Source organism: Narcine bancroftii, unplaced genomic scaffold (genome assembly GCF_036971445.1).
Source record: "Narcine bancroftii isolate sNarBan1 unplaced genomic scaffold, sNarBan1.hap1 Scaffold_282, whole genome shotgun sequence".
In the NCBI taxonomy this organism is placed as follows: domain Eukaryota; kingdom Metazoa; phylum Chordata; class Chondrichthyes; order Torpediniformes; family Narcinidae; genus Narcine; species Narcine bancroftii.
The window spans coordinates 132,049-156,917 of NW_027212017.1; the positions used below are offsets into that span (position 1 = coordinate 132,049).

General features: G+C 44.7%; 1 protein-coding gene and 1 long non-coding RNA gene across 2 annotated transcripts in view; one reads left to right on the plus strand and one right to left on the minus strand.

Moving 5' to 3' along the window:
- LOC138750839 (receptor-type tyrosine-protein phosphatase H-like) overlaps positions 1-24,869 on the minus strand; it is a 132,441-nt gene that overhangs the window by 88,803 nt on the left and 18,769 nt on the right. The window contains exons 2-4 of the mRNA XM_069912976.1: positions 18,156-18,183; positions 3,007-3,285; positions 1,706-1,984 (exon numbers count right to left, since the gene is read on the minus strand). Coding sequence (XP_069769077.1) covers positions 1,706-1,984; positions 3,007-3,285; positions 18,156-18,183 — 586 coding nt within the window. The remainder of the gene's footprint in view (positions 1-1,705; positions 1,985-3,006; positions 3,286-18,155; positions 18,184-24,869) is intronic.
- LOC138750841 (uncharacterized) lies at positions 991-24,224 on the plus strand. Its single transcript, XR_011349541.1, has 3 exons — positions 991-1,210; positions 4,353-4,500; positions 22,917-24,224. It is a non-coding gene; the product is annotated as an uncharacterized lncRNA (long non-coding RNA).

The window sequence follows — 24,869 nt, forward strand, 5'->3', positions numbered from 1 at the left end:
GAAAAATGGTTGCACACAGACGCTCACAATTCAAAGCTATGGGGGTTTAATGTTGAGTGTAGTTCCTGGGGAAGGAGCTTGGCTGCACCACTCTCGCTGCCTCTACAACGGCTCGCTGCAAAACAAATGCTTAACACGATTTTCGCAAATCCTCCAGATTTCGTTTGGTTCGCTAAATCAGGAACTAATGTAGGTCTTTCGGTGACGTGAAGAGTCATGATGCAAACTTTCAAAGCGGGGGATACCTGCAGTCATCATTCCGTGATGTAACCCACTGTTCTCAATTCCTTTCGTTCAGAAACATTTATTTCCAACTTCTTTCTATAACGTGCAAAAGATTTGCAAACTGTTTCCACCACCTGCCAAATGATCTTTACCCAGAGTTCGCTCCTGAAGAGGTTGGTTTTAATATTCACACTGTTGACCACAATCCCAGCCAGCAAAAATATCTTGCTCCTTTCACCTGAGAACTGCAGTTATAGAAAATGTAACACCAGATTCTGCTTTAGCTGTCATAGACGGGTGGCTTTACATCCTCATTGAGAGGATCTGTCATCCCCATGTGGCCCAATAGAATTGGAGTTCCCATCTAATTTCCCTCTGATTCCGTTGCCTCATCAATTATCTTGGTTGTTCACTAAATTGCCATTGGAATCACACACAAAGCTTCCAGAGTGCAAAATGGTTGGTGATTTAACCTTCACTTTAACGATTTTCTCAGGTAATCTCTGATTGAAACCATTGCACATGGGAATCTGGCCTTGAAATACGAACTGTGACAGAGTATTTAGAGGTGGTTTGGGAGGAATTGCTAGAGCAGCTGGCACACACACATTTCAAAACAGGACTTTTGCAGAGTGCTTTTTTGCAAAAGAGCAACAAAGTATCAGCATACAGCTTGCCTGGGAGAGCATGTTATCTTTTGCAGGCAGGGACAGAACAGTTTTGGCTCTCAGAGAGGGAGGGTGTGAAAACAGAGAGAGAGGAGACAGAAATAAGTTCCAGAAGGATCAGGCTGGCAAACTTTTGGAAGACTATCTGGTCAAAGGAGAAGGCTGACTGTCTGAAAGGTGACCTGAAAGAAGGATGATCATCTGGAGAACCCTGAAGGGGGCAAGTTTCGTCAGCAAGACTGATTGAGAAGGAATCCGTTGCGGGTGTCTTGGAAGAGGAATCTCTCTCTGAAACCCAGCAAGAACCCTCCTGAGTGGTAATCATTTGTCTGTTAAGCACCAAAGACTGGTGAACTTTGTTAATGCTAACGTCTGTGCACAGTACAAGAATTTGCTGCAACCAATGAGATTGGACTGTGATCCAAAGAACTTTTCTAATCTTAAATACACATTACACACCTACGCTTAGTGTTAGAGAGGGGGATTAAGTAGGTTAAGTTATAAGTTAAAGTTTATTTCTATTTTCTTGTTCAAATATAATTAAAATCTACTTTTGTTTAAGGACCCCTTTGTGTTATGGTGCATATCTATTGCTGCCTGTCTTTGGGGTCCTCTGAACTCCGTAACTGAATCATGATGTGTTAATTCATGTAGGAAACAGAAGGTGAAGTCAATTTTTTTAAAAATCAAACCACTGTCTGGCGAAGACATTTAATATAGACAAGTTTTTATCAGTAACAGCCAGTTCAGGAACTGTACTTATGGTTGACTGATGCATCGGAGCAGTTACGGACTCGCCAGGAGTTACTCACTCGTGGTGCTTGTCACCTCCTTAGGGGAGCTGGTTGTGTTCTCAGGAGTGACCGACTCCACCGACAGCTTGTATCGATCCCCGGGATCCAGTCCCGTCACGTTGAATGCTGTCGTGTTTGGACTTGTGGAGTTGGTCCAAGTGGCATTGTTGGTGAGCCAGGTGACATGAATTCTGTAGGTATACTCGAAGGTTCTCGAATCATTTGGAGCCGTCCACTCAACTTCTATTAAATTTATCGTCCTGTAAACTGCAGTCAGTCCAGTGACCGGAGATGGATCTGTCAAGAGAAAGGCCAAAGGGAGGATTAATTAGTGGGAGACATTCTCAGGCCATGAGTCCATCTGAAATTGTGTGCTGTGTGTGGATTATCACCGACTTTGCCTTTCAAGGACCAACTGACTCCATCTCATGTAAACCCTTACATGCACTGAGAGAACGCTGTTTGGTTGGAGGTTCCCAGTAACCATGGAGACTTTTAACAATATTAGTGGACTAAGTGACCAGATATGGATCTGTCAATATAAAGGCCTAGGGAGGGTTAATTAGTGGGAGACATGTTCATTCTGTGTACACTTGGGCTGTGAGTCAGATCAAATTGTGTGCAGAATCTTGGTTTTGTGTGTGACCCCACCTTCACACAGACCAACGGACTCAATCTGATGTAAATCATTAAAACAGGACGGTGTTCTGTTGGGCATTCCAACTGAGAGTGGAAACTTTACTATATCATGGTATCTCCAATAAGAAGATGGATATTCTGTGATCAAACTCACCAACTGTTCCATTGATTCAGATTTTTTTTTGCCAGTTGTGCAAAAGAATTGCAATTTTTGTTCCAACTGCAGAATAATCTTTACCCAAAGTTAATTTCTGAAAAGCCTGGTTTTAATTTTTTACTCTGTGCAGCACAATCCCAGACCGTTCACCCGGAAACGGCAGTTACAGGAAATGAAATGCCAGATTCTGCATCGGCTGAGATAGACAGATGGCTTTCTAAAACATCACCCCACCCTTCCCAATATTCATTGTGAGGAACCGTCACCCTTGTGTGACCCAATGGAATCAGAGAGTTCCCATCTAATCTGCCCCCCGGATAAGGAACAATTGCACATGGGAGTCTAATCTTGAAACATGAGACATTTATGTTTATCATTCATGCTGAAAATAGAGGGTGAAATCTTATTTTTATTTTGAATAATCAAACTACTGTCTGGTGAAGCCAATCCTTCAGACAGAAATTTATCGGCCAGTTCAAGAACTGAACTAGCGATTGACTGACACATCGGAGCAGTTACTCACTCGTGGTGCTTGTCACTTCCCTGGGGGAGCTGGTTTTGTTCTCAGGAGTGACCGACTCCACCGACAGCTTGTATCGATCCCCGGGATCCAGTCCCGTCACGTTGAATGCTGTCGTGTTTGGACTTGTGGAGTTGGTCCTTGTGAGATTGCTGGTGAGCCCAGTGACAAGAATACTGTAGGTATACTCGAAGGCTCTCGAATCATTTGGAGCTGTCCACTCAATTCTTATTAAACTTGTCGTCCTATAAACTGCAGTCAGTCCAGTGACTGGAGATGGATCTGTCAAGAGAAAGGCCAAAGGGAGGGTTAATCGGTGGGAAATGCCTCCATCCTATGTGCTCTTGGGCTGTAAATCCAGCTCAATTTTGTGTTATTCAATTAGTGCTGCGTGTGCATTATCTGTGACCTCGCCATTGCACAGAAAAATCTGACGGAATCTGATATAAAAAACTGAAAACTAGATTGAAGTTGACGTTTATTTGAACAGCACTTCTAAGAAGCTTGGTTTTAACCTGCACTCCGTGCAACTCAATCCCAGTCTGGCTAAAATACTTTTTCTCTCTTCACAGCCACTCCCCCACCCCCCCCCCCCATCGCCCCGGATTCTTTTTAATTTTTAAAAAGTAGCCAACTTTAATCACAGCGAATGTCGAAAAACATCTCAGGCTAGCTGCCTCACTGTCTGATGCAGAAGTGCCAACACTCAGGACAGGAAAGTAACTCCAAAGTTGACAACACGACCAGCGCAATCAAGCGTTCCAGTCCTCATTTCGTCAAGGACATCAATAAGAGGCGGAGTCTTAAAAAAGCAGCCTCTTATCTTCAAGGACCCCTCGCCCCCCCACTTCCACTTCTCTCTGCTACCATAAGGAAAGTAGTACAGGAACCTGAAAATGAGCAACACAAGGACAGCTTCTTCCCTTCTGCCATCAGAATGAACAATGTATCATGGACACTAACTCATTTCATCTTGCATCTTGCCCATGAGCTCATGCCACCCAATTATCCTACAACCCCCAGTATGTTTTGATGGGTGGGAGGAAACCAGAGCCCCTGGGGAAAACCCACACAGACAGAGAGAACATACCAACTCCTTACAGACAGCACGGGATTTGAACCCCCGTCCCGATCACTGGTGCTGTAACACCGTTGTGCTAACCGTTCCACTAATAGAGCTGTCCTTTGTCTCTATTTTTGTGTCCCTGTTTTTCATGTTTTATTTTTAAAGACTCCCTGGGGGAGACCAACAGCGAATGATGAGATGGAATACAGGATGGAGAGGGAGAGTTTAGTGGTGTGGTGCCAAGATAACAGCCCCTCTCTTTCTCTCTCTCAATATCAATAAGGCGAAGGGACATTAACGACACTGAAGAGGAAATAGATAGCTTCAGATTCCTTGGAAGTGAACTCCTCCAATGACCTGTCCTGGACCAATCACACTGACACAATAGTCAAGGAAGTGCCCAAGCACCTCCACTTTCACTAAGTAACTTGGTGAGTTCAATTTAATTTTATTCATCAGTTCTATTTAACACCACAAAAGTTACATAATATGAATATTTATTCAGATTCATGTTTTAGATGTGGACAAGAAGTTGGTGCTTTTTTGCATCTGATTTGACCGTGTTCCACAATTAAACTTGACTTGGGTAATTTTATTAGAACGAATAACTGGAGTAAGATTCCCACAGGATCCAATGTTATTTTTACTGGGAGATGTTAGAGGGATTAAACCTAAATTAAAATTGAATATGTATCAAGTAAAATTTGTTCAAATTGCTAGAAAATGTATTGCTAAAACTCAGATGCTGATTGGGGAACAGACAGATGTTGTGCAGAGGTTCGGAGTTGGATTCCACTTGAGAAAATTACTTACAATTTAAGAGATAAATATCATACATTTTATGAACTATGGAGCCCATATTTACAAACTGTTGGTATTAAAATTTAAATGAATCTCAAATATTCTCTTTCTCCTATCGGTCTCGATGAATGCATAACTTGAAAAGTATGGGAAAGTGAAGAGCTCCTGTTATGGTTTTCTTGTCCCTTTTTTTTGTTTGTGAGTGTTGGGAGGGGATTTAGAGGTGAGTTTTTATTTCATTTTTCCTTTTTTACATATTTAAAATACCACATAATTTTGGATTAAGTTTGAAATATATCTTTGTTAAGTGGTTTTATATTAAATAAAATTATTTTAAACATTTTTAAAAAGGACAAAGTAAGTTCAGCATCTTCCCCGCATCCCTCAGCAACTTGTGGAGATGCATCATTGAATGCAGTGCAGCATGGTACTGGAGCCGGTCTGCTCAAGATTGGAAGAAGTTGTGATCTCAGAACATCATTCAAACTTCACTCCCCTCCATGGACTCCATCCACAGCAGTGGTTTTCAATCTCCCCCCCCACCCCCGACAAAACACACATTCCACCTTAAGTATTCCCTATGCCATAGGTGCTCTGTGATTAGTAAGGGATTGCTTAAGGTGGGATGTGAGTGGAAAGAAAAGGTTTGAAAACCGTTGTTTTAATTGTTCCTCATTGACTCGTTATGTGCAGGGTTTCACAGCTCCAAAGGAAATGGGACAATGATAATTTTTCTCAAGCAAAGTATTTCAGTAACAACTGGGTCTAGAGGAGTGATTCTCAAACTTCCCTTTCCACTCACATCCCACCTTAAGCAATCCCTTACTAATCACAGAGCACCGATGCCATAGGGATTACTTATGATGGAATGTGAGTTTTGGGGGGGCAATTTGAAAATCACTGATCTACATCATCCACTGCATATGGGAAAGGCAGCAACGTACTGAAGGACCCATCACATACTGGACACATTCTCTTCTTCCCCCTCACATCCTGGAGAAGATTCAAGAATGGGAAACTGCCATCAGCAGGCTTGAAGTCAGTTTCTCCCAAGCAGCCATCAGGCTCCTGAGAGAACCCCACAATTGTGTTCTCATGCTACTCCTGTACTAATTTAGGGCGGCACGGTTGGTGTAGCGGTTAGTGCAACACCTTTACAGCGCCAGCAATCAGGATCCCACGCTGTAAGGAATTTGTACGTTCTCCCCTGTGTCTACGAAGGTTTTCCCCATGGGCTCCAGTTTCCTCCCACCCTTCAAAACAAACTGGGGTGTAGGTTAACGGGGTGTACCTTGGGTGGCACAGACTCATGGGCCAAAATGGCCTGTAACCAGGCTGTATGCCTATTTTTTTTTTAAATTAACTCTATGCTTTATAATTGTTCTGCTTTATACCGATGAGTTGACCCGTTGAACAGTTTGTGGAAGGTATATTGTGACACAAACTTTAACTCAAGTGATTCTCCCTTCTGCCCAATAATAAGGAAATCCAGAGCTTCCAGGTTTTAAACACTCTCTCGAGTGGGGCAGCACAGTTTGCACAACGCCATTACAGCGCCAGCGATCAGGACTTGATTGCAAATCCTGCGCTAAGGACTTTGTACATTCTCCCCGACTCTGTATGGGTTTCCTCCCACCATTCAAAATGTACTGAGGTTTGCAGGTTAATTGGGTGTAAACTGGGCAACACAAGCTCGTGGGCTGAAATGGCCTGTGTGTCTCAAGTGGTTTCAGAAGCTTCAGTGGTTTTACATTCAAAGAAGTGCAGAGAACAGTTTCTTTCTGGGTTCCTATGCCAACGTTTATCCCTGAATTTCTTTTCTGAAAGAAAAGATGTGCATTTTAAAGGTGCTGTTTGAGGAGGTACCTATAGACAGACTGGATGCTGCGTTTCCACTACAACTGTGAATCCACTACAAAGGACTTCATGGGGTGTCTTTCCAACAGCTTGGTTCACCAGTCATAGACAGCTCACACATCACAAAAGGACTCCCTGCACTATTGCAGGTCACTTTTTTTGCACAAGGATTTTTGTGAAGATTGACTATGTAATTATTGTCATTTAAAATCTAATTTAATTAATTTACTATCATAGTTTTTCTTTCTAAGTTCCTGTTAGGCTGCAGCAAGTAAGAATTTCAATCCAATTCAATTCGTACAAGGTGCGTAACAATAACCACCCATAAATTGGAGGGAGAGCGCCTCATCTTCCATCTCACTCTCCAACCGATTGGCATTAACATTGACTTCTCCTGTTTCTGTTAAACCACCCACCCCCTTCCCACTGTCACCTTTCCCCAGCTCGCTCTCTCTCTCCCTCCTTTCCCCTAGTTGTCTCTCTCCCCCTTCCCCGAGCTATCTCTCACTCTCTCTCTCCCCCCCTTCCCCTAGCTGTCTCTCTTTCCCTCCTTTTCCATCTCTCTCCCCTTTCCTCTATCTCTCGCTCTCTCTCTCCCCTTTCCCCTAGCTATCTCTCGCTCTCTCCCTTTTTCCCTGTTTTACTCCCCCTTTCCCCCAGCTGCCTGTCTCTCTCCCCTCCCCCCTCCTTTCACAGAGCCAAAATCAATTTTCACCTGTCTTATTAACACTATTTTCCTGTTGGTCTGGACTCCTCCCCCTCCCTCCAGTCTTTATCCAGACGCCTTCCTGTTATTTTTTACCCCCTTTGAAGAAGGGCTCAAGCCCAAAACGTCCATCATGTATCTTTACCTCCTGTGGACACTGCAAGACCGGCTGAGATCCTCCAGCATTTCTGTGTTATTACCACAATCACAAGGTCTGCAGACTTTCTTGTTTCACTTCCCTCGTGACAATAATCTCGTTAATATTGGCAGTGAAGAAGTTTGGATGTCCAGAAAGAGCTACTAAAATTATTTTCCCTTTATTTCCTTTCAAGCCAGCCACAGTCACAGTACAGAAGCTTAATTCTGTATAGAGTGAATGGTGTTTTGGGTGAATGTAAATACATTTTTGTATCCCACTTTACAAACATAGAGAGTTCCTATGAAACCTTTTGCAAACTGAAATGGCTCAGAGAGAAGACCCATTCACTATTATTGAAAGCTACTTTTGTAAAAGCAAAAACCCAAATTTCTTTCGGAGAGCAATGCAGGTTTCTTCGTAAAAGCTAATTTTCATAAAGCAATTATTCGTAAAGCGGGGTATACCTATATTCTGGCAGTACATTGGCCTTAGAGTTAGGGCTGCTACCCCAGCTCCAAGTTCATTCCTGATATCAGGTGCTGCTGTGCACCTGTGCTCTGTAACTAGGTAGATTCCACTGGGCATATTGGTTTCTTTACCCATCCCAGAATAACAGCAGCGCTGGTGCGGACCCCAGGGAGCGGGGGTGGAGGGCGGGAGAGAGAGACAAACAGCATGTTATTCCACAGGGTCCTACCGCCTGGTACTAATTTACTGATGGCTTCCATGTAGGCCCTGGTAAAGGAGCAGATGGTGTTTTATTTTAAAATCCTGCCATCACAGAGGTCTGTGTCCAAGATGGTAATGCCTGTGCTGGGGAGGGTACCAAGAGGCCTGGAGTTTCCAGGGGAGCAGCCAACCAGCGCAAGGTACCAGAAGCAGGGAGAGCAACCCCAGTTGAGAAGGAGAAGCGCTAGAGGTGAATTCTGAAGGGATTCTCTTTCGGTTGGCTTACTTTGAATTATTAGAGGTGCCGAGTAAAGCTCATGGTGGCTCTTTGCTTGCCTTGTGGCAGACAAATTGTGAATTTTTATCTATTATTATATGACAATAACAGGAACCATGAACCTTGCAATGTACTGGAATATGATTGTTAGTTTCTCCTCAGAGTAGGAAAGTGGTGAAAGGATCAAAGGGCCTGCAAATTACAGGTCTATGGGAAATATAATGGAATTGCTCTTCCGAGAGAAAGCATTCACTTGATGGGCTGAATAGCCTTCTATGTTACTGATGACTTGTTCTAAATTCCTTGAGAAATTGCCTTCTGCTTGCTGTAAGGCAGGCAAAGAGTTGTCATTACAGTCAGAGGCAAAAGAGAGCCTATGGATTCGCCTCCAGCGCTCCCTCGCAGGCCCCAGCCTGATTTCCAGGCCCAAACCCTCCCATGCAATTGGAGAAAGCCTCCAGTGCCTGAGGCCCTTCGGGAGCCCCTCCTTGCCCTCGGCACCTTCTCGAATCCTGGCTCCGACACCGGGTTCCCCTTGAGCCAGTCACCAGCCCCCCATGCGGGTCACCCCACTGAGTGTTGCCCGCAGCCTGGCGGAAAACCACAGCAGTAATCTGGGAAGCTCTCAGCAGCAAGGAAAGGAACAAAGGTCATTTGATCGCACATCAAATGTTATGACATTGCTATTACCTCTTATTTGCGTGAGTATCTGCCCATTATCTTTGAGTCAACAATTTGAATATGCCTGTTCCCCTCCCCCACCCTGGAGCATTTTTTTCATTTTGTTCTTCCTGCTTGCCAAAGGGAGTATTCAATCACTTTCTCCTTTGTCCAGTGTGACAGAGTATATAGAAATGTTTTTGAGAGCTAAACTGGGAAAGGTTTGTTAGAGTAGGTCACATGCAAATGCTTTAAAACATCTTATTTGAAATACTGGAGACATAGTGGCTTCTCACACCTTTTCGCAAGAACTTTGAAGAATGCAAGTGACTTCACCAATGGATTGTTGGTTATCAAGGCAACAGATGAAAGCGCTGGCTGGAGCCGCTGCTGTCTGAGAGGACATGTAAGAGGGTCATGTGGTTTAGTAAGCAGAGAGAGCCAAACATGCTTTCTCTCAGTCTCTGTGTGAGAGAGAGAGAGAGAGAGAGAGAGAGAGAGAGAGAGACAGAAGCCGCTTTCAGGTGGAATAGCTGGGAGAACACGGCTCCAGAGCTGGCTGCGGGTGTGCACAAAGCAACATTCAGGTGGCAGCGCTGAAGACGCTGATCTGGCACCTGAAAGGTCCGCAGTGGGGAGAGGTGCCGCGGAGCAAATGCCAGCTCCTGTCGACTGTGGCCGTAGTCCCGCCCACTTTCAGGTGCCTAGGGGGAGCGCTCAAAAATGGAGAATACACCTACCCAAGGAGGGTTGGGGAAATACTCCTCAGGTCAGGGTTCTCCACTTTCAGGTGGCCTCCCAACAGCCGCATTTGGGTATTTTAGGCGGCTTTACGGTGGGGTATTCTGGCCACCTGAAAAAGCGGCTACAGAGATCACTTGGCAGTGTTTCAGCCAGCAAGAGCAGTTGGGAACTTGAACAGGACAAGCTGGCAAGAAGCCCCAGCTTGGAAGATGGCCTAGTCACAGACGTTGTGGAGAGGACTGGCTGTCTAATGTTTCACTTAGAATAAGTGAAACAAATAGGAACTCTGTGGTGACCTGAAAGAAAGAGATTATCATCTGGAGAACCCTAAGGGGCAAGTTTCTTCAGCAAGACACTGGAGTGGCTGATGGTGGTTCCTCAGTTGTGGATGTCCTGGAACAACACATCTCTCTCTGAAAACTGACAAGATCCTACCTGAGCGGTAACCATTTACCTTTCAAGCACCAAAGCCTGGTGAACTTTATACATGTTAAATTCTGTTCATGGTATAAGAATTGCCTGCAACCAGTGAACTTGGAAGAATGAGAAGTGAGATTGGACTGTGAATCAAAGAACTTTTCTGAACATAAACACATTATATTCACATGCACTTAGAATTAGAAGGGGGTTAAGTTAAAAATAGATAAGTTAAAGTGTGATTCTGTTTTCACGTTTAAAGATAATTAAAAGCACCTTTTTTTTAAGTCACCATTGGTCTTGATGAATATCAACTGCTGCTGGGTTTAGGGGTCCTCTGGGCTCATAACAGCAATACATCCAGAAGGTGGGAATTTGTAAACCAGAGGAAGCCTGCAAGACCATCCCAGATCTTACCCAATCATTGCCATAAAGATAACGGTCCTGGGGAGGAGTCACGTGATGGGGTAGTGGCCGGACGGTGAACTCCAGCCCTCTCCAGAAAAGTCGGGAAAAACAAAGGAAAACACAAAGGCACAGAAATAAAAGTTACAGAAAAGTGAGTATAAAGGTGGAAAGAAGATGGCGACAAAAAAAGAAAAATCGAAAGCAACGGTAAGAAGAGAGGAAGAGAAGACAAAGGAGGAAAAAGGTGAAGGCCTTACCTGTCCGAAGAGGCCCACTGCGGAGAGAGAAACCTGCTCCCTCAGGTCGGTAAATAATGGACTACAAAAATGGCTCGCAGAGCCGAGTAAAAGTGCGCAACCGCAAATGCGCGAAGAATCACGCATGCGCGATGCGAATGAAAAAAAACACACCGACGGGAGGGGGGACCAGCTGGGGAGTCGATCTCCATAGCCGGCAACGACAGCTGCAGAACACCTGCAGCAAGAAGAGACCACAGAAGACAATGGAAACAAGAAAGAAGAGGAGGAAAGGGCACCAAAGAAACAACAGATGGCCAACCCAGAGGAAGAAGAAGAGGAAGAGTACAGTGAAATAGAAGAAGGGAAAGGCAAGATAAAGGATATACTTTCTCTTATTAAAGGATACATGGAGTCATTTAAAGAATGGCAAACACAGGAATTTAATGATTTAAGAAGAAGAATAAACAACACAGAAGAGAAAATAAATAAAATAGATATGACCTTAACAGAAATGGGAAAGAAAATGGACAAGATGGAAGAGCGGGCAGTAGCAGCAGAAATGGAGGTAGAAGACTTAAAAAAGAAATTGGAGGAATCTAATAAAAAAACTAAAGAGACACAAGAACTACTAGCTCAAAAAATAGATACAATGAAAAACCATAACAGAAGAAATAACATAAAGATAGTGGGCCTTAGGGAAGATGAAGAAGGCAAGAATATGAGGGAGTTTATAAAAGAGTGGATCCCTAAGACCCTAGGATGTCCAGAACTACAGCAAGAAATGGAAATAGAAAGGGCACATAGAGCATTGGCCTCTAAACCACAACCACAACAAAAACCAAGATCTATTGTAGTAAAATTCCTAAGATATACTACAAGAGAAAAGGTACTGGAGAAGACAATGGAAAAAGTAAGAGAGGGCAACAAACCACTGGAGTATAAAGGGCAAAAAATCTTCATTTACCCAGATATAAGTTTTGAACTCCTAAAGAAGAGAAAAGAGTTCAATACAGCAAAGGCGATTTTACGGAAGAAAGGGTATAAATTTATACTGAAGAATCCAGCGGTATTGAAAATATTTATTCCAGGACAACAAAACAGACTATTCTCGGATCCAGAAGAAGCACGAAAATTTGCAGAACAATTACAAAAATAGACTAAGGGATGAAGACGGGTAATGAGAGTTAAAATGATCACGATTGATATGTATGTGGGTAAAGACAAAAATAGACTGAGGGATGAAGACGGGTAATGAGAGTAAAAATGATCACGATTGATATGTATGCGGGTAAAGAGGTATAAGAGTGAATAGAGACAATGAGCATACATGAATGTATCTGTACTTAGAGGAAAATATAGATAGTATAGACAAGAATTAATAAGGGAAGGTAATGGAATAGAGAGAATAAGGAGGGAATTAAAAGAGTGACCTTTGTGACATATGAAAAGTGAAATCTTTTCTGGGGGGGCGGGGTGGGGGGAAATAGCGGTCACTGCAAAATCAGTTGACGCTTGCGAGTGGATTCGCAAATCCAAATGGAGAGGGGAGATGTGGTTGTCCGACAAGGGATAAAGGACAACTCAGGAGGTGAAGGGGAGATTGGGGATAAATAAGATAGAAATAGGAGAATAAGGAAAATGTTGGATGTTGTAGGAATGTTGTCTTATAAAGAGTTGAAAATAAGAAAACAGAAATGGAAAAGGAGGAAAGGTAATGATGGAAAAACAGAAAGAGAAGATAAACAAAATATAAAAGGGCTACGCTGAACTATATGACTTTAAATATTAATGGAATACATAACCAAATTAAAAGGAAGAAACTACTAAATTTAAATGAATAAATGTATTCCATTAGAAAAAATAACATATAGGTTAAGAAATAATATTGAAATATTCGAACAAGTATAGGAGCCTTACATTAAATACAATAGCGAAAACCTACCGGGGACAAACATTATCTAAGTTGATGGAAGGAGAAGGAAAGAAAAGAATGGACTCAGTAGAATTTCTGGGGTATTTTTGTTGAATGACAACATTGTCTGACTGGCTTAATGCAACCTAGATTGTATACCTAAAATGGATGAGAGGGGGGGGTGGGGGGGTGGCTTGGGAGGAGGGGGGGGAAGAAAAAGTCACTGTATATTTGTGAAAAAGAAATAGTGTATATCATGGCTAATGTGATTTATGGTGTGAAAAATAAAAAATTTTAAAAAAAAGATAACGGCCCTAAAGGGGCTACTTGTCTGCCTGAAATATTGTGTGAGCCATTCTGGGATGGACAAAATTCTGAGCCAAGCACAGGATGATGCAAAGCTCTCACAGGCTTATGGACAGGGTTTACGGACAAGCATTTCAGAAATTTGTGGAATGCGTGAGGATAGATTTGTTTGCTGCTTCTGTTGGGTGGGAGCCTGACGTTCCTACCTGCCTTCTTCCACAGGTAGCAGTGGATAACCATGAGGCATTTTACCAAAGTTCAAGGGTTGAACAGGTTGTGCTTTGAATTACCAGGCCCAGCCACCTTCCCAGCAGCATCGCCATCTTGATCAGATGCTAAAATTCCATCTGATTCATGGTAGGGCAAAGGTGTGAATATCAGAGACTTGCATCCTGCACCTATTAGATTTCAGATTTATTGTCAGAGTGTGATAGTACAGATTCTATCACCAATGTGTATATGTACAGATGGTAGTGTAGGATGACTGTGATTGGCTGAGAGTGTAGCCACACCTACTGGCAGGTCTTAAAGGATTGCTCTAGCCAGACCAGGTCATTCTGAACTGGTCGACCTACTTGTGATATGCTCCAGTCTTTTAGTTAATAAAAGCCTTGGTTTGGATCAACAAGTCTTTGGTTCTTTCGATGCACATTGCACAGAGCACATACATGACATCACATATAGCCCTGAGATACTTTTTCCTGAAGGTGTGGCAGAATGACCTCTTCTTGATGGGAAAAACAATGTACACAAGTGAACAAATAAAAAAAATGTAAACAAACTGTGTGCAAGAGAGAGAAAAATCAGTAAAGTGCAAAAATAAGAAGTGAATCGGAAATCTACACACACTGTGGTTGAAGTAAACACACAATATAACATAACAATTACAGCATGGAAACAGGCCATTAGGCCCTTCTAGTCCGCACCAAACCAAACACCCCTTTTTAGTCCCACCTCCCTGCACAATGCCCATAACCCTCCATCTTCTTCTCATCCATATACCTGTCCAACCTTTTCTTAAATAATACAATTGACTCCGCCACCACTATTTCTCCCGGAAGATCATTCCACACGGCTACCACTCTCTGAGTAAAGAAGTTCCCCCTCATGTTACCTCTAAACCTCTGCCCCTTAATTCTTAACTCATGTCCTCTTGTTTTAATCTTTCCTCCTCTTAACGGAAATAGTCTATCCACATCCACTCTGTCTATCCCTTTCATAATCTTAAATACTTCTATCAAATCCCCTCTCAACCTTCTACGCTCCAAAGAATAAAGACCTAATCTGTCCAATCTCTCCCTATACTCTAGATGCTTAAACCCAGGTAACATTCTGGTAAACCTTCTCTGCACTCTCTCCACTCTGTTTATATCCTTCCTATAATTAGGCGACCAGAACTGCACACAGAACTCCAAATTAGGCCGCACCAACGTCTTATACAGTCTCAACATCACCTCCCAACTCCTATATTCCATGCAATGATTGATAAAGGCCAGCATACTAAAAGCCTTCTTCACCACTCTATTCACGTGAGTTTCTACCTTCAGGGAACGATGTACCGTTACTCCTAAATCTGCTGGAGAAATTCAGCAGGTCAAACCATGTCCTTTATGTAGCAAAGATAAAGATATATCACCGACATTTTAGACTTGAGCCCTTCATCAAGGTGTGGGAAAATGTCGACAAAATGATGGGGGTGGGGGGGAACAAGAGAGGCAGGATCACGAACCCACAGGCAAGGAGGCAATAGGTGGATGAGGGAGGGAGGGCACACCAGTAAAAAGTGTGGGGGGAAGGCGGATGGCTCTGTGAATGGAGAGGGAAGATCAGAGGAAAGAAGACAGGGGGAAGGGAAGGGAGGATAGGTTACAAGAAAGTGGAGGTCGATATTCATGCCATCCTGCTGGAGAGAACCCAGATGGATAAATGGGTGTTGTTCCTCCAGTTTATGGGTGGTCTTGGCGGGATGGTACAAGGCCATGGACAGATGTGGGAGTGGGATACAAAATCAAAATGGCTGGCCACTGGGAGGTCCCCGTCACTGATGCGGAGGTGCTCAGCAAAGCAATCTCCCAGTCTCTCTGATGTAGATCTACATTCCTTACCTTGATGAAGGTATTTTTGCTATTTCAAATGCATGGTTTGTTTTCTTCAGTATTGTATTTTTACTGTACAAGTCCTTAAATGAGTCCCTGATTGAGTTTGTCGTTGAGGAGTCCGATGATGGAGGGGGCAGCTGTTCCTGAACCTGGGGGTGCGAGTCTTGCGGCACCAATACCTCTTTCCTGATGGCAGCAGCGAGAACAGAGCGGGTGCTGGGTGGTGTGGATTCTTGATGATCGCTGCTGCTCTCCAACGGCAGCGTTCCCTGTAGACACGCTTAGAGGCGTCACAGACACGCTTAGAGACGTCTTGGCCTGTCAATACCCAGTCCACGTAGTTCAGTGTGCAGGAATTCCACAAGTTTAAAATTCAACATAAATGCAAGTTGTATGTCATTAGTTTGTCTTTGGTACCCAAGAGGTTACTGCCAAACTGATCTTCATTTGCATGGTTTTGTTTGCAAGGATATAACATACTTATTGCATTGACTAGAAACTGAGAAATGTGCCATCTTGATGGGCGAACAACCCAGACTGTGGCAGCACAGTCAACATAGTGGTTAGCGCCCTGCCTTTACATTGCCAGCCATCGGGGCTGGGGCTTGAATCCTGCATTGTCTATAAGGAGTTTGTACACTCTCCCCCTGACTGTGTGGGTTTTCTCCGGGGCCTCCAGTTTTCTCCAAAACGAACCGGGGTGTAGGTTAATTGGGCAGCAGCACAGACTCATGGGCCAAAATGGCCTGTTACCGTGCTGTATGTCTAAAATTTTTCTATACTCCCACCACTTGCTGTGTGAAGAATCTACCTCCTGAATTTCTCCACTCTCCACCCCCCCCCACCCCCTGTACTTACTCCCAAGCACCTTAAAACTATGTCCCCTAGTGTTAGCCATTTCAGCCCCTGGGAAATAGCCTCTGGCCATCCAAATGATCAATACTTGCTGTCTTGTACACCTCCGATCGGGTCCGCCCTCATCCTCCGATCGGGTCCGCCCTCATCCTCCGATCGGGTCCGCCCTCATCCTCCGATCGGGTCCGCCCTCATCCTCCGATCGGGTCCGCCCTCATCCTCCGATCGGGTCCGCCCTCATCCTCCGATCGGGTCCGCCCTCATCCTCCGATCGGGTCCGCCCTCATCCTCCGATCGGGTCCGCCCTCATCCTCCGATCGGGTCCGCCCTCATCCTCCGATCGGGTCCGCCCTCATCCTCCGATCGGGTCCGCCCTCATCCTCCGATCAGGTCCGCCCTCATCCTCCGATCGGGTCCGCCCTCATCCTCCGATCGGGTCCGCCCTCATCCTCCGATCGGGTCCGCCCTCATCCTCCGATCGGGTCCGCCCTCATCCTCCGATCGGGTCCGCCCTCATCCTCCGGTGAGAATATACAAACATATTCATTGACCTGTTCTATATCCCTTTCCATGACAGTGAAATCCAAAGGTCCATTATCCTTTACTGCAGAACTTTCTCCACACCTTGATGTAAAATGGCTCTCCCTACATCTTGGGACCGTACCCAGTTTCTGTACTGTTTCCAGGCAGGAGAAGCATCAATGATGCATCCTACCAGAATGTTTTGCCTTTCACTTAGATCCATTCTCACTGTTCCAAGCCCTCCTTCACCCAACCTCACCTCACCCAACAGACCCACGTCAAATCTTTGGTGGCATTCCATCTGTGAGAACGCTGAACGACCAAAAGGAACTGCTCGCACCAACCATCTTGAGACCCTCATATTCACAAAACAACACTTAGTTACACATATGAATACACATGCATTGTTTTCCTGCAGTTATGTTATGCCTGGTTGTGCGTCTGCGCGATTTGCACCGAGGACCAGAGAACGCTGCTTCGTCGAGTTGTACTTGTGCAATCAGATGACAATGAACTGGACTCGAACGTCAGACCAAAACTGCAATAATGCTTTGGTGTAAAAATTATAGTCCAGGTATTCTGGTATTTTGAGTATTACATACTCAAAAATCTCTTGCACTGAAGGCCACCAAACCATAAGCTGCCTTCCAGCTAACTAATTCTCTATTCTTATTTCATGTTACTGGCCCCACCTCTATCATACCTTAATTAAGTAAGAAACTTAAGTGTAATCCTTTTGGCAGTTTTATATATTCCCTGTGCATGTGCTCATCTACCAACCACTGCCTTCCCTGTAAGCAAGATGGCATCTACCAACAATCATCCAGCAATCCAAAGAAAGAAGCCCAGATGAAAAAAGGTTCCCTACTGGCCCAGAGAACTAATGAGGAAACATTATTACCACCACATCAGCTTGCATCATTCAGTTCCCCTTCGTTATCTTATTTTACAATGAAGGAGGTCATTTGATCATTTGGGTTTAAGCCGTGTCCCAGATGAGACTCATCTGATTTTCCATTTCCTTATTTTCCTGCACTCCCAACAATTTATTCTCTCTCATTCACAGGTTTACAACTTCTCATTTAATTCATGTGGTCACCAACCTAAGCTTAGAGCAGCCAATACCACCACGTCATCACAAACATCCTCCCCCTCCCCCATTTTGCTCCAGCACCTGCTGACATTTTGCTCACCCCTTGCTGAAGGGCTCAAGCCCGAAATGGGGAAGGGGGGTTATGCACCTTTGTATAAAAGGGCACGGTTTGACCTGCTGAGTTTCTCTTGCGTTGTGTTTTTCCTTTTATTAAATTCGCTCAACCTCTCCCCTCTTCGCTGCAATATGTTTGTTTTCCAAAATTTCTCAGTTCCGACGAAGTGACTTACGCCTGAAAAGTTGACTCTGCTTTTGCATTTCCCCCAACTTCTGTTTTTAAATTCAGCATTACGTGGAATCTAAATAGAACAGTGGAACTTACCCGTGTCATTTTGACTGCAAACAATCTCCTGTTGATGAAAAAGAAATATCATTAGTAAGCAGGTCCTTGATCTCGCACCCAAAATGACCTTCCTTTGTACATTTCTTGGTGTAAATCACTATGACCAACCATCACGAAATACAATTCGTCAGCTTAACTTCTTATTCAGAAATCATGGCATCGGGCAACTCAACTTCCAAGTTCAGAGTGAATTCGAGTTCATACTCTCCAACCTTGGGTCACGATCTGCATAGTTCATGTCGTAGTTAGCACAACGACATTACAATACCATTGACCCCCACCCCGGTTCCAATCCGGTGCTGTGAGTGAAGAGTATATACATTCTCCCTATGACCGCATGGGTGCTCCGGTGTCCTCCCACATTCCAAGGGTGTACGGGGTTGGTAGGTTCATTGGTCACATGGGTGGATTTGGGCTCTTGGGCCAAAAGGGTCGCCGTTACTGTCCTGTATCTCTAATTTGTTTACATAGATCCCTACAAACAATTTTGAGGGGCTGAAGATTTCAAACAAATACACCATCTAATGTATATCCGATTTCAGATTTATTGTCATAGAGTACATAGATGGCATCACACACAATCCTGGGATTTGTTTTTCCTGTGGGATGGGGTAGAATTACCACTAAAAGACTGTACACCATGTTACACATGTAAACAAATAAAGAAATGTAAACAAACTGGGTTATACTGAGAGAACAAAAAGAAAATCAAGTAAGAGTCTTTAAATGAGTCCCTGATTGAGTTTGTCGTTGAGGAGTCTGATGATGGAGGGGGAGCAGCTGTTCCTGAACCTGGTGGCGCATATGGGAAATATAATATTTATTAGAGCACATGTAGCACAACCCCACTGCTGTAACCATAGATTGTATTCCTATGTGTCTGCTTTAGATCAAATGCATTATATCTTGTATCTCATAGTGTAGTCCTTGAATCACATGGGCTTCTATATCTCATCTTCAGTATTACAGCCAACAGTTGATAGATTCACCCTTAATCTGCATTTCCCCTTCCATAGGACATTACAGCGCACAGACCCTTAAGCCTTTCTAGTCTGTGCCAAACTCTCAATCTTCCTACTTGCACCTTATCTCTCCACGTGCCTGTCCAAATTTTTCCTTGTGTTAAAACTGAGGCCGCATTCATCAATTCAGTGAGCAGCTCGCTCTAGACTCCCACCACTGTCTGTGAAGACGTTCCCCCTAAACTTTTCCCCTTTCACCCTTAACCCACATCCTCTGGTTTGTATCTCACCTCTTTCTTCTTCTTTGGCTTGGCTTCGCGGACGAAGATTTATGGAGGGGGTAAAAGTCCACGTCAGCTGCAGGCTCGTTTGTGGCTGACAAGTCCGATGCGGGACAGGCAGACACGGTTGCAGCGGCTGCAGGGGAAAATTGATTGGTTGGGGTTGGGTGTTGGGTTTTTCCTCCTTTGCCTTTTGTCAGTGAGGTGGGCTCTGCGGTCTTCTTCAAAGGAGGTTGCTGCCCGCCAAACTGTGAGGCGCCAAGATGCACGGTTTGAGGCGTTATCAGCCCACTGGCGGTGGTCAATGTGGCAGGCACCAAGAGATTTCTTTAGGCAGTCCTTGTACCTTTTCTTTGGTGCACCTCTGTCACGGTGGCCAGTGGAGAGCTCGCCATATAACACGATCTTGGGAAGGCGATGGTCCTCCATTCTGGAGACGTGACCCACCCAGCACAGCTGGATCTTCAGCAGCGTGGACTCGATGCTGTCGACCTCTGCCATCTCGAGTACTTCGACGTTAGGGATGAAAGCGCTCCAATGGATGTTGAGGATGGAGCGGAGACAACGCTGGTGGAAGCGTTCTAGGAGCCGTAGGTGATGCCGGTAGAGGACCCATGATTCGGAGCCGAACAGGAGTGTGGGTATGACAACGGCTCTGTATACGCTTATCTTTGTGAGGTTTTTCAGTTGGTTGTTTTTCCAGACTCTTTTGTGTAGTCTTCCAAAGGCGCTATTTGCCTTGGCGAGTCTGTTGTCTATCTCACCTACCCTTAGTGGAAAAGACCTACCAATGTTTACTCTATCTGTACCCCTCGTAATTTTGTACACCTCAATCAAATCTCCCCCTCATTCTTCCACACTCCAGGGAATAGCCTCCCAACCTGTTTAACCGTTCCCTGTAACTCCTTTGTTTAAGCCACTTTGTGCAAACTGCTTCCCTTTTTCGACCCAAGTGCATTGTTCCATGATAACACCTCAAGTCTCTTCACCCTTGGTAACTCCTCCATGATCTTGGCTTTCCGAGACACTGATGTCCATGATTCCTGCCAGTTTTCCCCACGCACGTCACCTCTACCCTTGAGCAAAGCTTCCATGTGGATTCTGAAATAATATTCTCCACCTTGTAACACGCATTCCTCTTCAAGGTTGACTAAATCCAGTGCTAAAACAAGAGTCCCGTGCACTTGGCCAGACCTCCTGTGCAAGATCAAAAATATCATCGTGTCACATTATTTTATATCAACTTCTCCAGAAGCAGTAGGATATTGCACTGAGAAGGGTCTCTTTCTCTGGCCTTTTTTTAATATTCAATCAAGGTCTGCCGCACTGCTCAGCAAGACCAATATTCATCGCCATCTCTCCTGGCCCCCTTGGGAAAATTGGGGTGATACACCTTCTTGAAGGCGAATGCAGTGTGTGCATTCATTTCTAAATAAACAGCATACAAGAGCTGGGATGTAACTCTGAGACCTCACTTTTAGGAGAAGTGACATGCTGGCGTTAGAGAGGGTTCTATGAGGGAATAATTGTCGGCTCTTGGACTGTACTCATTGGAGTTCAGAGGGATGAAGGGGAACCTCAGATGCTTTGAAAGCTGAAAAGCCTGGGACAAAGTAGACGTGGCAAGGAGGTCTCCCATGCAAGGGGATTCTAGGACAAGAGGGTCTAACGTCAGGATAAAAGGGCATCAATTTAAAACAGATGCAGAACAATTTCTTTCATCAGATGGTCATGAGTCTGTGGAACCTGTTGTCACAGGTAGTTGTGGAAGTGGGGTCATTTAAGGCAGAGATTGACAGGTATTTGATTAGTCAGGGCATCAAGGATTACAGGCCCGGGGAGTGGGGCTGAGTGGGAGGATGGATCACCTCATGATTCGAATGGTGGAGCAGACTCAATGGGCCAACTTCTGCTCCTATATCTTGTGATCTTGAGAACCATTGAAGGTTGCACAGTAAAGATGTTCTCACAGCGGTCGGAGTCAGGGAGGATATTACAGAATTTAAAACCCATTGATCATGATGAAGGATAAGTGGTGGTATTTTCAAGTACTTGCTTTCTCTCTCCATCTTGGCTGAAGAGGGTGAGCTTCTGCAGTGTTCTACAAAGGTGCCTCACACTGTAGGCGCAGTCCGCTGATTGTAGATGAATTGAGCACGTAGAGTGTCTATTTGTCCTGCACAGTGTCAGGTTAGGTTCTGCAGTTCAGGCGGCAGGACCTTCAGTGGGCGAGTGGCCAAGGCGAGGATCCAGGGTCTGGACTTTGGGACCTCCGGTGAGGCGAGGCAAGGTGTGCGGTTCGGGAGTTCAGGTGGGCAGGCAATTGAGGTGATGGTCCGTATCAGGTGCTTGGGTGGGCATGCAGTCGGAGGACGCCAACCAAAATTTGTAGTGTCAACTTTTCCACGGATCAATTATTCCATGAGAAAAGAGGCAAAACTTTTTAAAAATCTTCATAGAAACATAGAAGATAGGAGCAGGAGTAGGTCATGAGGCCCTTCGAGTATGCTCCACCATTCAATGAGATCATGGCTGATCTTAAAGTTCAGTACCCCATCCCCGCCTTCTCTCCGTAACCCCTAATTCATTGAGAAGTCCTGCAAATTGCAAAAGTATGCCTTTTTCTCTCTTACATCTGTCCTTCTTGCTCTATCCCCCTCTCTCTCCCCCCCTTTGCCTTCCCCTCTCCTTTTCCATCTCTCAACTTCCTCAAGTCATCCAGTTTGCATTGCATTTGATGCTTACATTCAACTGAAGGCAGCAAGATGGGATTATCGTGTTATTAGTGGACACTGTTGTCATCTCACCAGTCTAGATCAAGTTTATTGAAATTTGATTCCACAAAAATAACTCAAAGAAACAGCATTCTCTGGTCCTCAATGTAGTCGTACAACCAGACAGAACACACGTACAAATACATATGCAGGATAAGTATTTGTAAATATTGTTTCATAAATAAGATCATCTCAGTTGGTTGTCGTGAGCAGTTCAGTGTCTCACTGCCCGTGGGAAGAAGCTGTTCCTCAGCCTGGTGGTGCCCTCTTTAGACAATAATCCTGGCAGATCAAGTTGATGTGGGCATGGGGGTGGGGTGAGTCGGGCTAGGGGAGACTCCAGTGATCCCCTCTGCCAATTTTCTGGTCCTGTGGACTGACCGATCCATTTCTCTGCAGCAACCATGAGGCAGCCGGCCATGACACTCCTGATAGAGCACCTGTAGGAGGTTAACGTAATAGTGTCTGGTGGCCTTGCCCACTTCAGTCTTCTCAGGAAATGCAGTCACTGTTGCACCCTCCTGACAAGTGAGGAGATGTTGAGTGTCCGCGATAGGTCACCAGTCAAGTGAACTCCAAGGATCAGTCCTCTCCACTCTCTACTAGAGTTGTTGAAGTATCATCCTCCCGAAGTTCACAATCATCTCCTTCGTCTTGTCCACGTTGAGACTCAGATTGTTAACCCTTGCACCATTTCACAAATTTTCCACCTCTTCTCTATAGCACGACTTGTTGTTGCTGACAAGACCAACTGCTGTGGTGAAGTCTACAAACTTAATGACACTGTCGGAGCTGGATCCGATGATGGAGGCGAGTGTTGGGAGTGGTGCCAGCTGCCGCTAATGACCCAAGTGATGCGATGCACGCGGGTAATAGCACGCATGCACGGGCATGTAACAGGTGATGAATCTCAGACGCAGAAGGAGGAGAGCGAATATCAAGATCACCTTTGTGGCAGTGAAAAGGTCAGAGGGGTTTAACTGGGTGGTGGTTGGGGAGTTGAAGAGTGCGATGTGGTGTCTAGTAAATAACAAAATAAAGTCAACTTCACGGTGTGGCTGAAAGAAACGGGTGAGTGTATTCTTTATTTGTTTGTGAGCTGTGGTAATCAATCCCGTTACAGCGTGAACAGGAACGGGCTGAGCACACAGCCCTGACGATGCTCAACTGACCAGAACAGACTTTGTCTTTCCATTTGGGGTCCAGTTGCAGAGAGGGTGTTGAGTCCCAGCAAGGACAGCTTCTCCACCAGCCCTGTACTAAAAGCCAATCTGAAGTCAATGAACAGCAGCCTGGTGCAGGAGGTGTTCTTCTCCAGGTGGGTCAGGCCAGAGTGAAGGGACAGGGCTATAGCATCGTCTGTGGAACAGTTTCTTTGACAGGCAAATTGAAATGGGTCCAATGTCCCTGGGAGACATGCTCAGATATGTTCCATCACAAGATGCTTGAAGCATTTTGTAATGGTGGTCAGTCCCACATTGAGGCATGTTATTGTCGCCCTCTTGGTACCAGGATGATGGTGGCCATCTTGAACCCTGGAAGAACCATGGACGACTGCAGTAAGATGTCCATGAAGACCTCCGTCAATTAATATGTGCAGTCCTTTAGTACCCATCTAGGTATGTTGCTTTGAGGGAGTTCACCTTGGATAGGGTTCTCCTCACCTCAGCCACAGCTATACAGGGGAACCCGTTCATCGGGGGGACACATAACTTTCTTTGACGTCACCCTGTTTTTCTCATCGAACCGTGATGCAGGTGAAGGGGATTAGTGTAAATTGGAGGCACAGATGATGATCTGAATGGTCCAGTTGGGTGCTCTATGAAGCAGCAGAGGAGAGGCGGAGGTGAAACAGTAGCCGTTTTCACACCGCAGGCGAGCGGTGACCCTACTTGGACCTGGTGAAATTCCTGGGAACTGTAAGGTAAAACATCATGAGATGGGAATGTGTAAGGAGTTACCCTGTGCAGGGCTGTAACAAGATGTGAATGCATCCTTGTACTTACAAGATAAGAGAGACATTGATGGATTGAGAGGCAGGAAGCTAGCAGGGAAAGGATAGCAACAGTTTTAGTCATTGGACAAGTAATGATATGATGATGTTCTAAGCACGTATCCAAGGGTATAAAAAATCACCATTTTGCTGATAACGGCAGAATGCATTCTCCGACTAACATTGTTAGTCGCAAGTGTTACAATCCGGTAATAAAGAACAAAGAACCCTGATTTCGACTCAGTCTGGTGTTTGTCTCACTCATTCATGAACAAAGCAGACCTAACAATTTGGTGACCCCGACGTGATGGGTGAGTGAACACTGGACGACGGTTTCTGTTTTTTTCTGACAATCATCTCAGCCGGCTGATAAAAAGGTCCAGAGAAGCCTGTTTTAACAAAATTCTCTTTTTTTTTAAATCTTTATGATTGTCAGTAAGAACTGGAGATCGGACAAATTAGACGACCACAATTGAAGGTCGCATGCCAGGATTGTAACACGTAAGTGATTACAGACAAGATAAAAGTCCTTAAGGTGTTTGAATGACATTTATTAAGTGCTTCGCAAGAAACTACTAGAGTTTAAAAGTCTTTATTGTGTCGTTGCAAAGTCCAATAGAGTGAGAAGGTGGTCTATAAACAATTGAGGACCTAAGTTTTCTGCCCTAAACTGGTTATTAAGA